General features: G+C 45.1%; 1 protein-coding gene across 1 annotated transcript; it reads left to right on the top strand.

Annotated features, from left to right (window-relative positions):
* Nucleotides 1-67: 67 nt before the first annotated feature.
* Nucleotides 68-16,933, top strand: Prpf4 (pre-mRNA processing factor 4). Its single transcript, XM_052176582.1, has 14 exons — nt 68-187; nt 846-1,023; nt 3,121-3,307; nt 5,227-5,314; nt 5,806-5,885; nt 6,033-6,126; nt 6,575-6,669; nt 7,250-7,308; nt 8,545-8,668; nt 10,023-10,112; nt 12,210-12,332; nt 12,448-12,555; nt 12,633-12,751; nt 13,250-16,933. Exons 1-14 carry the CDS (start codon nt 161-163, stop codon nt 13,441-13,443), a joined length of 1,566 nt encoding a protein of 521 aa, XP_052032542.1. The 5' UTR covers nt 68-160; the 3' UTR covers nt 13,444-16,933.
* Nucleotides 16,934-16,988: the final 55 nt, after the last annotated feature.

Genomic DNA, 16,988 nt, shown 5'->3' on the forward strand with positions numbered 1-16,988 from the left:
CAACTACCACTCCCAAGATACTTCGCGGCTCCTAGAGCAAGGAGTATGTTCCTGATACGTTTCCGGCCAGTGACGTACTTCCACTTTGCTAGGCGCGCGGTTCCCGGTCTGAAAAGCAGAACGCGGATTTGGCTAGGGCCTCGCGTCCCCGCAGCCCGGCATGGCCTCTTCACGAGCCTCCTCCACGGTACGGAGTTCCAGATCTAAGCTCAGGCCTATCCTCTCCTAGAGAGGACGGAGTCCCCCTGGGAAAGGGCCGTTACCTTACGGGTCCGGGCAGAGGAGGAGGAGGAAGGCTGAGGGACCGCAGTGTAAACCTTAGCAGCCTTTTCCTGATTTCTTCGTCTGCTGCAGCTCTTTTTGCACTGCTCTTACTTAATCCCTGAGTAGTGAACACTTTTTTTTGACTGCTTTGAAATCGGGTTGAGTCTTGACTTAAACTGTACGACTCGTACTTGTTAAGATGAGGCCTCCCGACTTGTATTTGAAATGTGTATTCCAGTAACATTGTGACTTGGTGCACCTAAAAACGCCCTGATTGTTTAGGTTGTTTTTGGTGTTTGCCCAGTGGTGGGATGTTATTTTCGTAAAACCGGAGATTGCATTTCCAATAGATTAAAGGAACGGGCCCCAAAACAAACCAAGACATAGCAGGCAGAAATTGATTGGTTGTATTTGTGTGCCAAACTTAACGAGAGCCCACACTCGCACGACGTCAGTTTCGACATTATCCTCTAGTTTTGAGAGGAAATAAAATGAGAGCCCAGCATTAGCTTCGTTTTTTGAGGGGAAGCATGGTTTACTAGAACTAAAACCTTAATACTGGTCTTTCTTTGATTTAACAGACAACTAAGACTAAAGCGCCTGACGACTTAGTTGCACCTGTTGTGAAGAAACCACACATCTACTATGGAAGCTTGGAAGAGAAAGAGCGGGAACGCCTGGCCAAAGGAGAGTCTGGGATTTTGGGAAAAGAAGGACTCAAAGCCGGCATTGAAGCAGGAAATATTAATATAACATCTGGTAAGATGCAAGTTGCAAATCATACTGCCCCCCCCCCTTTTAAATAGTGCTGGGAATGTAGTCTAGGGTTTTTTGCTTGCTAAGCAACTAACTTCTGCTGCTGAACCACACGTTCCCACCTTTCCTCCAGTTTCTTGCCTTGTATTTCTCCCGCCTCCTCCCTGGCACTAAAATCAGGTGTGCACTACCTTTGATGATTCAGTATTCTGATGAACACCTTCCCAAACCACATAGTATTAGGTTTATAAGGTCAAAACCTTCTTTTGGTCTGGGGAGCTAGTACAGGTGCCAAAGCGAGATTGAGCCCCAGAACCCGTATTTTTTTACTGGCTTGTTTTTCTTTTCTTTTCTTTTCTTTTTTTCTTTTCTTTTCTTTTCTTTTCTTTTCTTTTCTTTTAATGTTGGGAAGACGTACTTCCAAACACACACACATGCAACCTTACCCTTCTATTTTCACCTTTGAATCTATGACTTTGCCTACTTGGCATCATCCAGTGAGTGGTTTTCTTATATTTTCTACAATTTCTTGCACAAATTACTCGCTACCTCTATAGACTTCTTCCTTGGATGTTTGGGTTTGGGTTCATCTGGTGTATTTGTCTTTGGGAGATGACACCTAGTTCTGGCATTAATGTGTAACTGTTTATAGAATTCTTTCCTTTTATAGGGTTTTTTGTTCGTGTTTTCCTTTTTGTTTCTGTTTTCCAAGATAGGGTTTCTCTGTGTAGCCTTTGACCAGGCTGGCCTCCAACCAAGAGGTTCGCCTGCCCGTCTCCAGAGTGCTGAGATTAGAAGTGTGTGCTACCACTACCTGCCTAATTTAAGTTATTATGAGCATTTAAATTTGCATTTTTTCCCCTACACACATACATTGTTAAGTGTCTTCAAACCTGTCTTCTGTGTGTGTGTGAGTTGTGGGTTTTTACCTTGTCATTTATAATACCATTGTTTCTGGCATTATTCCCTCTCGCTGGCTAATGTGTGCGAATGCTCTTCTAGGGCTACTGATTTAGCCCTAGATGATAATAATAAATGTTGATAAGCAACATTTGGGGGGCAGACTTTCCAAATAAGAGTTGTTCTAAGCTATATAAAGAGATAATGCAATAGATGGAAGCAGAGGCCCAGCTCTCCTGCTCTCAGTTTAAAGCCCCACCTGGGTTTATGTGTTTGCCGTCATGTAATAAGCTGGGAATGGTACGATGAAACGTAAGATAGATTAGATACAGTTCTTTCATATGCTTACAACTTTTAAAGACCAAATGAGATTTGAATGTTAATAAGATGGACATACTTGTTTATTAATAGAGAATTCAATGTTGGCTGAAATTTTAATGTAAGTCGGGGCATTTCAAATATTTTTTATAGTACTTTGATTTTTTTTTTCTTTTTTTAATTAGCTACCCAGATAGTGACTATTCTTGTTGTTGGCCCTTCTTTCCGCCCTTCCTTTCTGACAAGGACTGTATGGCCCCAGCTGCCCTCAGTCTCACTATGTAGCCAAGTATGGCACTGATCTTGTGGTCTTCGTGCCACCTCTCGTGTGCTGAGCTTACAGGCATACCCTGTCACACCGAGCGCCCATCTTTCTTTTCTCTTATGGCCAAGCAGCAATTTTAAATAATCAAACATTTTAACACAGTATAATCCAAAGATAAAACTAGTTCATACTTGATGCTAAGGAAATTAAATCTTTTATTCATAACTGAACCATTATGTCTCTATAAAAGCAAAAACCTTTGTACAATAAAGACATTACAATTCACCTGTAATGGTCTCTGAGCCACTTTGAGTTCCTTAGTCTCAAATAGCATGGTAGACAGTAAGTGCGGTACAGAATTGTATACGCGCAGCAAAGATTCATGGAGCAGCCCAGCAGGAACTGCCAAAGCAACTATAATTTGCTTTGAATGTGATTTGGGATTATTGGTCACAGGAACCCGGAATCCTTCGGTATTGCTGAAGTCTTTGTGAGCCCCACACATGATGTTATAGTTATATGGCACCTCTGTCCACTGTAAGAAGCTGTACTCAAGGACACACAGACTCCACGTGGCTAATTGTTTCTTTCCCCCATGTTGCCTGTTCTTTGCATAGGAGAAGTATTTGAGATTGAAGAGCACATCAGTGAGCGGCAGGCGGAAGTCTTGGCAGAGTTTGAAAGAAGAAAGCGAGCCCGGCAAATCAATGTTTCCACAGATGACTCGGAGGTCAAGGCTTGCCTCAGAGCCTTGGGAGAACCTATCACGCTTTTTGGAGAGGGCCCTGCTGAACGAAGAGAAAGGTGTCCTTTATAAATACTTTATTTATTATTTTTCTTTGAAGTTACAAGGTTCCTGTAGTTTATGGGTTGTGAAGACCATGCCGACTTCCTAGGAGTCCAAAAGAGGGGGTTAAATATGGAGCTGGGACACAAATATCTCATTTGTTTCCCTCTTAGCTTTTAGAGTCATGTCATTTTGTGTGAGCGTAAGTACCACTTGTCCACAGAAGCCTTTCTCCTGTGGAGCAAGCCCCTCCATTATTTCTGCCAATGCCTTTTTTAAATGTTTCTTATTTATGCGCGCGCGCGCGTGTGTGTGTGTGTGTGTGTGTGTGTGTGTGTGTGTGTGTGTGTGTGTGTGTGCGCGCGTGTGTGTGTGTGTGTGTGCGTGCGCGTATGTGCCTCCTTCATAACACCTGTGAGAGTCCCGGGGATCTGTCTCAGAGAGCAGGCCCCTTTACTTGCTGAGCCAACCTGCCAGCCTGACTCAGGGAGTATTTGTTGTTAGCCTCTTCCACCTGCCAAGTCCATCACACTGTATTATTATGTCTCTTAGGTGAATGCCTTAAATCCCAACTGCTAATCCCTTAGCTCAGGGCCACCATTGTGACTTTAACGGTAAAGGCGAGTTTCCTGTGCTGCTCCTCCTCTTCTGCCTGCTGCCATATCATTCTCATTGCAGACCCTTCTTTGTACAGCGGAAAGGCTCTGGTGACCAGGCTCCACTTGGCTTTCCAGCTCTGTCCATCACCAGCCCTGTCCCTGTGCTCCATATTCCAACGTGCTGAAGCATTTGCAGGCCTGAGCTCACCCTGTTTCCCTGACTGTTGGCCTTTATGTTTCTTTAATCCTCTACTTCACCTTCTGTTTTTGACTCTGGGCTGAGTGAGCACTCGACAACACCCTTTCTTTAAAGCCTTCCCTGATATCTACCCCGCACCTCCTCCTGAGCCTTGGGTCTGCGCTTCTTCCATACTCCCTTCACACTCTTCACCGTTGTCTGGTATTGGTATGATGTGCTGAAGGACTGTGTAGTCCCTTCAGAATTATCCTTTAGTTTGAATTTTGTTGTTGCTCTTTTGAGACAGGGTCTCACTATATAGCCTTGGCTGGCCTGGAGTTCACCACACACCTGACTTGTAATTCTTATTTTATTGAAATAGGGTCTCAGTATGTAGCCCTTAGTGGCATGGAACTCACTTGTAGGCCAGGCTGGTCTTGAACTCAGAGAGATCCACCTTTCTCCGGCTCCCAAGTTCTGAGATTAAAAGTGATCAAGCCCCATTCCTTTGGAACTATTCTCACTCACTCATTAACTCTCCTTAGCCCTTGAATTAGTGCCCTGCATCATGGTATTAAGTGGATCCCAGCTGTAAGTGGCAGCAGTGTACAGGCAGTTGACTCTATCTGGAACAGAGTAATTGCTGATGGCCTTCAGGCACAGACTGGAAAGGCTCAGCAGAGGAGTCTGAGAGGCGAAAGAACGAAGGTGCACAGCGTTTCCCCTGGGCTAGCTTTTCCTGTTCCTCTCACTGTAGTCACCTGAGGTCCAAAATACTGACTAGGAAAACGCCGGAAGTCAGCACTTTATAAATGTTAATTTATACACCATCAAGTCCTGTCCCTTCATCTGCTATTTCCTTGCTATCTTCCTATTAGTATGCACTGGAATAAGATATTGTGAAAGAAAGAAAAACATCTCATTCACATAATTATAAAAATCTGTTTTGGTTTTTTTGTTACTAACCTTTTACCTTGCTAATTCATGAATTAAACTTCATCATAAGAATGTATGAGTTGGGAAACGCTCGCAGTGTGGCTGAGGCTTCCTGCTCCCTGTGGGTGTAAGCTTGGAGGGACCTTGACACATCTCTTCCACAAGTGGTGATAAGGCCCCGCCGGCCCTCATCCATAGTGATTTCTGACCTTTTTTGTTACAGGTTAAGAAATATTCTCTCAGTGGTCGGGACTGATGCCTTAAAAAAGACAAAAAAGGATGATGAAAAATCTAAAAAGTCAAAAGAAGAGGTAAACTGTGGAGAAATCCAAGAGCATTCTTTGCAGTGCTTTGCTTTGATGGGGTGAGGAGAGGTGTCTGTAGGCTCTGTCACTGGGACTGGTTCATGGCAATATGGGTAATTTTTATGGGCGGGGGGATGTGCTAGAAGTTCTCTATTCGGGACTGAGCCATGGCACTCTTGGCTGACTCAGTAAGAAATCAAAAACCATAAAAAGTCATGGTAAAAGTGAGGGCTCTGGAGAGATTGCTCCTCCTCCCGTAAGAGGGAGGGTCTAGTGCAGTTCCCAACCCTGATGCCAACCTCTGACCTCCATGGCACCTGCATTCATGTGCACATCCCCCACAGTCACACAGCACACAGTTAAGTAAAAAGTAAATAACAGAAGGACGAGTGCCTGCTTTGTTCTGTTACTGTCCCAGTCACTTCTTCGTGAGCCTTAGAGAGGGGGAGAACTGTGGGGAGAGCAGCCTAACGTTTCTTCTGTTATTTCCTTCTCAGTACCAGCAGACCTGGTACCACGAAGGGCCAAATAGCCTGAAGGTGGCCAGACTGTGGATTGCTAATTATTCACTCCCCAGGTAAGCAGAGGTCCAGAAGACAGAGTTCTGTCATTTCAGGGACTAAGGATAGGTTCTATGCTGACGGCACTTACTACATAGGACTGAGAGTTAGAGTGTTCAGACCCTTGTTGATACTCCCTTAGTAATGATGTTTATGGGTCACAGGGCAATGAAACGCTTGGAGGAGGCCCGTCTCCATAAGGAGATTCCTGAGACAACCAGAACCTCCCAGATGCAGGAGCTGCACAAGTCTCTCCGGGTAAGATGTTCTTCGCAGTTGTCATGTCCAGTCTCTGTTTTGGCCCACCCCCAGGAGGGTAGAGGCAGCTCCCATGTGCCAGCTGGTGGAGCTGGGCCGTGGCGGCACCATCGGCGTGGGCTCACAGAGCTCCCCTCTAACAGCTCAGGCCGTGCTTTGCTTTCTCTGAGTTTAGTCTGTGAGCTGACATAAAAGCTGTGAGGCTGTGGTCCACATGCATTCCAGATGTGCCTTGGTCCCTTCCCTCAGCAACTTGAGTGTCTTTCTTCTACAGCAGCAAGCATTTAAAATGTCTTGGGATTGGTTAAGCTGAAACATTACCACCATCGCCTGCCTACTCCTCTCTCTACCTTCCCCCACTCCCCTTTTTTCCCCAAAAGTGAAAAAGCCAAAGAACTCTCAGATTAGCTTTCTAATGATCACCTTTTTGGTTTTGTTTTCTTGTTAGTCTTTGAATAATTTCTGCAGTCAGATTGGCGATGACCGGCCGATCTCCTACTGTCACTTCAGCCCCAACTCTAAAATGCTAGCAACGGCTTGTTGGTAAGTTTTGTTTTACAGTAACGGTTTCCTAAATTGGGCATTGGTTCAAGAAGAAAAAGTATCTTTGTCTCAGCTGTCTTCCTCTGTCCTCTTCTTCTGCTTGTCCTGAGCAGCTGTCACGCCTCTGCCTGTTTATGTGCTTTGACAGCTTCTGTTTGGCAGTTCTTGCTGGTCACGAAGGTGCCCAGAGATCATGACGTGTAGTGTCTGCGGTGTTCTTCTGGTGTTCTGGAGTAGCTCATAGGGAACCTTATAAACCAACAACTTCTTTCTTAGTTCTGTGGTCTTGGTGAGGTAGACAGTCCCTGGAAGTCTTGGTGCCCTTATCTGTACCACTGATAAATGTTAACTACTTGTCTTACCTTTGCCTTGCAAGTTGACCAGGACATTTAAAATAGCAGCTTGCATTCCATGATAGTCTGAAAGGGGCCTGAGAGTTGCTATAACAAGCCTTTTGCATTTTCTGATGACCTGTCAAGTGTTTAGGGTCAAGACAAAATTGTCCTTTAATGATGTTACGAAGATGCCTTTTCCTTCCCAGAGCAACCCTGGCTGAGATGCTTTCCTTTGTGTTTGATAGGAGTGGGCTCTGCAAGCTCTGGTCTGTCCCTGACTGCAGCCTCCTTCACACTCTGCGAGGTGAGTTACAGCCGTGGTTGGGAGCCCTCATTCTTTTCCCAACATACTCAGTTAAACGATGAAACTCAGGTTGACACTCGGTACAATGCACATCATTGCTTCTGTGCCTGTGTGCATGCTCATGCACTTTGTGCACATATATAAATGCAGCAGACCTGAGGCTGAGCCCTGGAATGTGGTGCCGACCCAGGTCCTCTGCAAGAGCGAGCAGTAGATCTTGTAGCTGATGAGCCATCCTTCCAGCCCATGCATTGCATTTGTATTTGAATGGATATGTGTGGGTCTCCGCATCACCGGAGAACCGAACCGTGACTTCACATTCATGCAGTTTGTCCTGTCCAGCCACACTCTGCCTTTTATAGCATCTATATTACAAGAAAGCATGATTTTGTGTTCTATTTATTTTGATTTGGCTTATTTAGTTTTTGAGGATGGAGTCTTACTCTGTTTCCCAGTATTGCTTTCAATTCAGCATCCTCCTGCCTCGGCCTCCCAAGTGCTGGAGTTGACCAATAACAGTCCCCTGTGCCAGTTTTGCCCTTCCCCCCATTTTTAGAAAGTGATTTGTTTCAAATTTTTTTCGGGGAAGGGCTGAAGAGATTGATCAATGACTAAAAAGATGTGTTCTGTTCTTAGAAAGCCCTGGGCTGAGTTGCCAGCGCCCGTCACAGGTAGCTCACAGCTCCCGTAATGCTGGCTCCGGGGGTTCAGTGACCTCCATAGGCGCCTGCACGCCTGTGTACATACGCATGAGTTAAAAATAATTTGCTGGGCATGGTGGCACACATTTAATCCCAGCACTCAGGAGGCAGTGGTGGGTAGATCTTTTTAAAATTGAGGCTAGACTGGTCTTCATTGCAAGGTGCAGACTAGCCAGGACTACAGAGGGAGCCTGTCTCAAAAATAAATGTTCACCAGGTGGTAGTGGCGCGTGCCTTTAATCCCAGCACTCGGGAGGCAGAAGCAGGCGGATTTCTGAGTTCAGGGCCAGCCTGGTCTACAGAGTGAGTTCCAGGACAGCCAGGGCTACACAGAAAAACCCTGTCTCGAAAAAAAAAAAAAATCCAAAAATAAATAAATAAATAAATGTTACTTTTTAGTAGTTGAATAGTCATTTTAATACTGTGTTCACGTTCCCTGATATGTGCTTTGCCATGTTGTTCATAGTAGCCTTTCTTTGCTTATAGGTTACAAAGAGGTGAGAGCCCTTTAACTTGATCTCCTGTATCCCTTTAGGCCATAACACAAATGTAGGAGCAATTGTATTCCATCCCAAATCCACTGTCTCATTGGACCAAAAAGACGTCAACCTGGCCTCTTGTGCTGCTGATGGTTCTGTGAAGCTTTGGAGTCTTGACAGGTGATTATTGTCATTCTGCAGTCAATACTGCTGTCCTTAAAGCAGATAGGGTTGACTGGGACTTCAGGCCTAAAAATGTGACATTTAATCCCAGACATACTCTAAGAATCCAGGGAACTCACTGAAAGTGAGATATCTTTCTTAGACCTTTCTTCTCCAGAGAAGGTGTGCTGAGATTTTTGTTTTCCTTGCTGATTTTGGCATTCAGTGTTTGCCTTTAGTGCAGTAGTTGCTGATTTCTGTCTCCATTATTCTAAAACAATTCAATCTAACCTGCATGGTTGGTTAGCATTGGAGAGATACACTGTTTTGTGGCTAGGCTAAAGATGACCATCTTGTCTTGGCAGCTTCTCTGGTCTTAGCACAACCACAGAGGAGAGGGAGGGCAATTTTGTCTGGCAGTAAGGCCGCTGGTGCCATCCTCTACCTAGGATGCATTTTCCAACTACAGCACATTTTATGTCTCCATGTAGGTGTTTTTACTAGTCCACTTGATTTTGAAAGCATAGTGTGATCTAAACGACATTTGAATGCTCACTTTCCTTTCCTAGAGAAAGCATAGGAAGGTTTTTTTTTTAATTGCAGAATTTAAGAGCATTAATTTCTAAGAGCATCTGCAGTTTTGCCAGCTAGGGTCTCCCTCCTGTTACTCCCACAGGGCAGGCTTTAATTGGCGTCCGTTCGTAGCAGTGCTTCTCCCGTGGGCCCGAGGTGCTGCTCGTGCTCTGACAGCGCTCCCTTCTAATTGCTCTCTTTAGGCTCGTGTTTACTTCCTCCCTCTGCTGATTGAGTCTCTCTGCCGTTGCTAGGTAGCAGGAAATAATGGCGGGCCACAGGATGGGAGTCCCTCTAGCCTCGGATCCCTCTTTCTGTTTGGATCTTTGAACGGGCTAAGGGTTAAGAAGGATTATCTGGAACCCACTTGAACCAAAACTGATTTCTGTATCCACAGCTCTACCAAAGGCTGTCTTCTGTTTTGAATCCAAGCACTGCTTTGATGCAGTGGCAGTTTGTTGCTCGGCAATGGGAAGAGCTTCTCTCTTATCCTAGATGGAGAATTTGTGTACTAGCCGAATTGAGAAGTGATCACTGTGCCCTATGGTCACAGAACCTTAGCAAGGAGCTTAAATTATGTTATCCCAAAGATTGCAACCCATTGCAAGGCTGGTCACTAGTTAGCACAGAGCCATGTGCAAGGTGCCTTCCATCCCCTGGGCTGCTCAGTGCAGCGAGTACATGGTGATGCCTGACTACAGGCTAAGAGTGGGTAGGTCTGCACAGCAGCAGGTAAACTCAGTGGGAGTCTGCATGGCTGTCAAGATGGTTTAATGCCTGGATGTCTGCTTCCTTTCAGTGATGAACCAGTGGCAGATATTGAAGGCCATACAGTGCGTGTGGCTCGGGTAATGTGGCATCCATCAGGGCGTTTCCTGGGCACAACCTGGTAAGCCATCTGTTACTGTCCAGTTTGTATAAGCCTGTTGGTTCTGATAATCCTTTTCAGTTATCTGCCAGGTAAAATTTTACAGCAAGGATATTCAATTAGAACTCTCAAACCTCAGAAATAGAATGAGAATAAAAGAGTATGATACAGTCGGGGCAGGGTAGTTTTGCTTTTGTGTCTCACTGAGTGTGCTACACATTATCCTGCAGCCTCCCTCAGCTGGGTGTGAGGGCATATCTATAGTCCTAACACCTACCAGGCTGAAGGAGTAGGATCACAATTCAGGGCCAGTCTGGCCTATATAGCAAGACTATTAAAAATAAAATAAGAGCTGGGTGGTAGTGGCCCATGCCTTTAATCTCAGCAGCACTCAAGAGGCAGAGGCAGGCCTACCTGGGCTATAGAGCAAGTTCAGGACAGTTGGGGCTACACAGAAAAATTCTGTCTTTAAGAAAAAATTTTTTTATAGATTAGATTTTATAGATAATGTTTCTCCCACTCCTTCTTAATCTCCCCTTCCAAACAATCTCTGACGTGGTTTCTGTTCATTCTGACTGTTTATAGCTATGCATGTGGTTGAGTTGAGTTGTGGCCTTTGTATATCTGAGCCACAGTTTATGCATCCTGTTGGTGGGCACATGGGCATGTTTCTAGGCTGTGGCTATTCAAGATAAAACTACTGTAAATACTCTTTGCCTGTGTGTCGTATCTGTGTGCCTCGTGTGCAAGTGTCCACAGAGGCCAAAAAGAGCATCAGTTAGAATCATGCATGGTGTGAGCTGCCGTGTGGGTGATGGGACTTGGGTCCTCTGGAAGAGCATCCCCAGCTATCGATATTCTTATTGAAGCTTTTTGTAGATGGGTGGTTTTCTTTTCCTTTCTCTTAGGTAATTACCTAGGAGTACAATTACTAGTTCATGGAGTGGTGGTGTATAGAGTAGGTGTATATTAGCTTTTTAAAAGTATTTGGGCAAGCTGGATTCAGTGCCACACGCTTACAGTCCCAGCATTGAGCCAAAGATCTCAAGTTTGAGGCCAGCCTGGGCTTCATAGTGAGACCCTGTTCCTCAGAATAGAATCTTAAAAACAGCTGAGCTCTGCCCACTCTGGTCTGCAGCTATGTTGGTGTTTGCTATTGCCAGTCGTCCTGTTTGCCCATTGTTAGCAGATTGTGATCCTTAGGTCAGTTCCTACCATGATGGCCGTTGTACATGAGTGTTTTTGCCATGTGCTTACACATCTTGCATGTTTTTGGTGCAGGCTCCAGCTGCTTTGCCCTTCATGAATTTCTTTACTCTGTATTCATAACACCAAAGCCTGTTTGCAGCTATCATTTAAGGTTTTTGTTAAAATTCCTTTAACGGCTTTAATGAGAACATTCTGATCATCCATGTTTGGGTTTGTTTCTAGATCTGCTCTGTTTATTTGTCCTTCTGGATTTTCTTTAATGCGTTAATTTCAATTAAGACTCTGGTAAACATCCAAATGCCTGAGTGGGAGGATGCAGCCTCCGGGATGAGGGGGAGACACGCAGTCTTTGCTGGGCCGTTCTTCAAGGATTTTGTTTTTGTTTTGTGCTTGTGGCTGAACCTAGGGCCCTGCACAATCCAGGCAAGGCCTCCCTATTGTTGAGCCCCAACCCCTACCCAGGGGATTCTTTTTTAAAACTTAGCCACTAAAGTACAGAATGGTCATGGTCCCCCACTGTCACCTAAAACATCAAGTCTTGGATAGTGAGGCAGTGTTCATGTCAGAAAGGCCTCCCCTCCCTCTTTAGATTTATTTATTTAGTATACAGTGTTCTGCATGCATATATGCCTACACACAGAAAAGGGCACCAGATTTCATTACAGGTGGTTGGGAGCCACCACGTGGTTGCTGGGAATCGTGCTCAGGACCTGGAAGAGCAGCCAGTGCTCAGCTGTCTCTCCAGCCTGGCATTCCTCATTAGCACGGTTGAATGAATAGTTTCAAGAGCATGAGCTGGACTGTAATTGTTTATAGTACCTTGTCATAATAGATGCTTAATCAGTCTACTGATTGATCGTTGGTGTAATTATTGGTAAGTTGGCAAATTTATTCTTATTTATTTTTAAGTTATGACCGTTCATGGCGCTTATGGGATTTAGAGGCTCAAGAAGAGATCCTGCACCAGGAAGGCCACAGCATGGGTGTGTATGACATTGCCTTCCATCAAGATGGCTCTTTGGCTGGCACTGGGTAAGACTTCCTCCACAAAGCACGGGGAGGGCAGCTTAGCAGTCTCAGCTCTCAGGCAACCCCGCTTCCTCGTCCACCTGGATCCCGTGCACTCATTCATACGTTGTCTCATCAGGGGACTGGATGCATTTGGCCGAGTTTGGGACCTACGCACAGGACGCTGCATTATGTTCCTAGAAGGCCACCTGAAGGAAATCTACGGGATAAATTTCTCCCCCAATGGGTAAAGCAGACTCAGTGAATGGGAAGGGTCCTGTCAGACAGTATTCTGTTTCTAACCACGATACATCTGATCCTCAGCTACCACATTGCCACTGGCAGTGGTGACAACACCTGCAAAGTGTGGGACCTCCGGCAACGACGCTGTGTCTACACCATCCCTGCCCATCAGAACTTAGTGACCGGAGTCAAGTTTGAGCGTAAGCTTTTTCTCTGTTGTCAGCCTAAACAGCAGACACCCTTTGTATTTCATGGAATACGTCCCAGGCCTTAGACTAACTTAGACATGGAACCTTGTTAAAGAAGCAAAGTCCCGTGTCCTTCCCTCTGCAGTTCCTAGAGATAACACTATGGCAAAGCACGCTTCTTGACGCAAAGTGTTCTGTGAAGGCTCCATTTCATTTTGTCCTCTGTGGGTGGTCAGGCACTAACTAGATGCTTGATGTTACTGAGCAGACCGTCCACCAGGGAAAGAGAAACCACACAGGCTTCATCTGGGTGCTTATCCTCAGTCTGCTCCTCACTGTCCCTTATCTTGGAGGCCCCTAGGAATGTAGAATGCGTGTGTTTTGTTTATCTGAATGCAGAAATAACCTTTCTTTCAAAATAATGTGTTTTGGCAGATCTTTGTCTTTCTTCTTTTTCTTAAGCTCTTTCTGAGTCCTTGACTTCTCCATATTGCTTCCTGTCTCCTGCAGCTATCCATGGAGCCTTCTTGCTCACAGGTGCCTATGACAACACAGCCAAGATCTGGACTCACCCAGGCTGGTCCCCACTGAAGACTCTGGCCGGTCATGAGGGCAAAGTGATGGGCCTGGACATTTCTTCTGATGGTCAACTCATAGCCACTTGCTCGTATGACAGAACCTTCAAGCTCTGGATGGCAGAGTAGGAAAGACCAGGGGAGAACTCAGACACGTGTTCTCACTAAGGAGCTATTTTCCTCAAAGGAAAAGAATTGTGTTCTATCATGTTTCCTGCCAAATACCATGTGTAGGATTGGATTTTCACGTCAGCCCCACTTCTGAGTAAGCCAGTCTTTAGGTGATGGCAAGCCCTTCGTGGTTAGAACGGAATTCTCATCTCAGGTTCTGCCGTAAACTGTAGACATTGTGTAGACTCAACACTTTTTTCAGTGCCCTCCCTCCTCCCTCACACTCAGGATTGTGACCGTTCTTTCATTTTTAATTGTTTTTTTTAATTTGGCATTTTGAGACAGAGTCTGTATGTATATCCCTGACTGTCCTGGACCTTGGTGTATATGTCAGGAAGCCTCACTTTGTAAGTGATCCTCCTGTCCCTGCCTTTCAAGTGATGGCATTATGGAAATGTGCTGCTGTACCTGGCAGTTGTATTTTCAATGCTTGAACTTGGCTCTCTGTAACATGGTATGTGCTTGGGACTACGTGTGATTCAGCAAGCACGATCGCTGGGCTGCATTTGAAATGTCCCCAGTTACGTACGAGGGCATGTCGCTGCCATTCCGTTGAGCAGGGCCTGGCGGCAAGCTCCTTTCCTGCCCCAAGAATGATCCGGGAGTCACAGGCTGCAGCTGTGTGATGGCTCTGCAGTAAAGAAGATTTCCCTCTTCTGTGGCATTCAGAGGAGGTTCACTGCATCAGGAACTCGGAACTGCACGCTTGGCCTTGTTAGTTAGAGCCTCTTCCTTTTGGCTTTGAAGTTTGGCATCCTTCATGATAAAACAATCTGGCCATTGTATCCAGATTCAAAGGAGTTTTTAAAAACAAACATGATGTCTGTGTTGTACAACTTCCTTCCTGTTGGTTATTTAAAGGGTGTATTTTATGTATTAAAAACACTTCATGTCAAAGTAACTGGTAAAAATCCTAATTTATGTTTGGGTGTTACCAAACATAAACTCCTTTTATTCTATACACACACACACACACACACACACAGATACTTGCTGAGAGTAAAATCTTTGCTGAGAGTATAAAAACTCTTTCAAAGGATTATTTTCTAATTCATCATTTTATGAACCTAACCATTAGTCAAAGAAATCTATTTCTTTAGTTTTGAGATCTAATGTAATTCTAGGCCTATGAGTTGTTCCAATTTCTGTTACTTTATTCAGATGTTTATAGTGTTTTTTTCCCCCGGGGGTGGGGGGAGGTAGGTTTTTGTGAGACAGGATCTTGCTGTGTAGCTCAGATTGGCCTCAGACTCTTAATCCTCCTGCCTCTGCATCTCAAGTCCTGTAAATTGCAGGTGCAAGCCATCACATCCAGGCAATAGCAGCTACTTTACCAGGGTTGTCGGCCTAGGAGCGCTAGGTTGTCAGGTGTGTCTGGGCTCTATTGTTCTTCCTCGTCAGTCAGTGATTGGCTTTGCCTTCTCGCTGCAGGTATATGTCCTCTACACTCCAGACTTGCACAGTTAATCCTCACAAAATAGTAATTTCAAAGAAGGTTGTGTATAATGTAAAATTAGCTCCTCTCCAGTATTAGAAATTTACCCTCCACCAGCTTCCTGGTCTGCCCTGCTCTTCTATAGATCATGGATATGTGGTTCATAATGAAACATTTGGGGATGGGGTGGTGTCAAAACAGGATTTCTCTGCAGTCCTGGCTGTCTTAGAATTCACTGTAGACCAGGCTGGCCTCAAACTCAGATCTGCCTGCCTCTGCCTCACCACGCCCAGCTAACCATCTGATTCCAGTCATAGCCAGGTATATTCCCTGTGTGGGTGTTAGGCCTCTCAGGCCTCCCCTGCATTTGGCACTTAACCACCCCTTAACCTGTTCTAGTTTCATTATCGTGTGCTACAAAAGTACCTTTGTCTTGATTTCTTGCTGTGTTTGTAGAACGTTGAGACTGATGTAGTACCCTGCATTCAGGATCTGGCACACCACCAGGTTTTGGTTTGTCTGGTCTAAACCTTACTAGGAACTTAATGTTTGGTTGATCCAAGAGAGTATTTGAGCGAGTTGGAAGTGTTCCATGTACACCTTAGGCAGAACAAGTGTCTGGGGAAATAATCCATTTCTTCAACCATTGTGAGAAAATAGTGGGTTCTGAATGGCAAGAGCCACTGTCGCTCAGCCCTACCTAGGTGGTGCATCCGGTACAGGAAGACAGCTAGCTCATTCTTTTAAGATTGAATTTCCCAGCTGTAACGGTGGAGTCATGTGAGCCTGTGTGAAGCAGCTTTATGTTGGCCGTTGTCAAGACCAGGACCAGGCATGTGGCCCGGCTGCAGCTAGTCAGCATTTCCACCTGTGGATGTCATAGACAAATCACTGTCTGGCTTCATGAACAGTGGACTTTTTCCACTCCTGTGTCTTGACTTGGAGCCTGTTGTTGCTGCTTAACAGATTTGAATGTTAGGATAGTGATACTTCTTAGGCACAGTGGCAGGTCTCCGTCCCTAGCCCAAGCACACCTGCTGAAGGCACTGCCAGTGTGTTTCTAGATGCCCTGTAAGTGGATGAGACTGCTAGGCCTTGATTTGGAAATGTCCCCAGCACTGTTGTGCCATTAAACCCTCAGGATGTAGGACCTGGATGGAGCAGATAAGTCACCAACAAAGAGTTATTGAGAGTTATTAGCCCAGCTTCTATCTGCAGCTGCCCTCTGCTTCCTGGTGTGCTGTGATGCGGGCATCTGCCCCAGGCTCTCCCTGTGCTCTGGACCCTCTGAAACCATGAGCCCCAGTCAACCTCCCCTCCGGACGTCTCTAACAGGTATTGTGGTCACAGTGACATAAAAGTGACTAACACTGCCCCAAGGTTAGAACTAACAAATAGAAAACAGGAGCTAAGATCCTAACTATCTATCTCAAAAAAGAAAAAAAAAATCTGTTCAGTGTAACAAACTACTAGTTTGGTATCCCCACCATCCTAAGAATGTAAGTTGTATTCTTTGAGAAAGGACTCAAAGGATAACCCTCAAAGGATAACCCTGGGCTGAGCCTCGGCTCCATCATCTGCTTCCTTGGACCAGGGGCTCTGGAGGAGGAGAAATGCTCCTTCTTGGGCTTTTACCGGTTCTTCTCTGCCCCTGTCCCTCTTAATTCATAGACTATAGAGAGATTGTTTCCAGACGTACTTGCTACAAAGCTAAGCAAAAATGTGTAGAGAAGTGAAGTCAGTGGGAAATGTGAGATGTTCACTATCAGTGCAATTACCTGATGAGGTCAATGGAGACACAGTTGAGTCTCAGGAGGAACTGTGGGTACCTTTCCAGTTTCGTAATGGAGAAATCTCCATGTTGGAGCTTAAAACTGTCTGGTTTTACTAAATCAAAATATAGCTTATATATTTTATAATATCTTACTCCTTTGTACCTCTAAGGAAGTTGTAAATAAATGATACTTCTGTGAAAATATTATTTAGAGCAAATAAAACTGACTCAAGTTCTGATCTCTGACAGCTTATTCTATAAATAAAAAAAAATGTCTTTTTCTAATTGTGTTTT

Source organism: Apodemus sylvaticus, chromosome 3 (genome assembly GCF_947179515.1).
Source record: "Apodemus sylvaticus chromosome 3, mApoSyl1.1, whole genome shotgun sequence".
Classification (NCBI taxonomy): Eukaryota; Metazoa; Chordata; class Mammalia; order Rodentia; family Muridae; genus Apodemus; species Apodemus sylvaticus.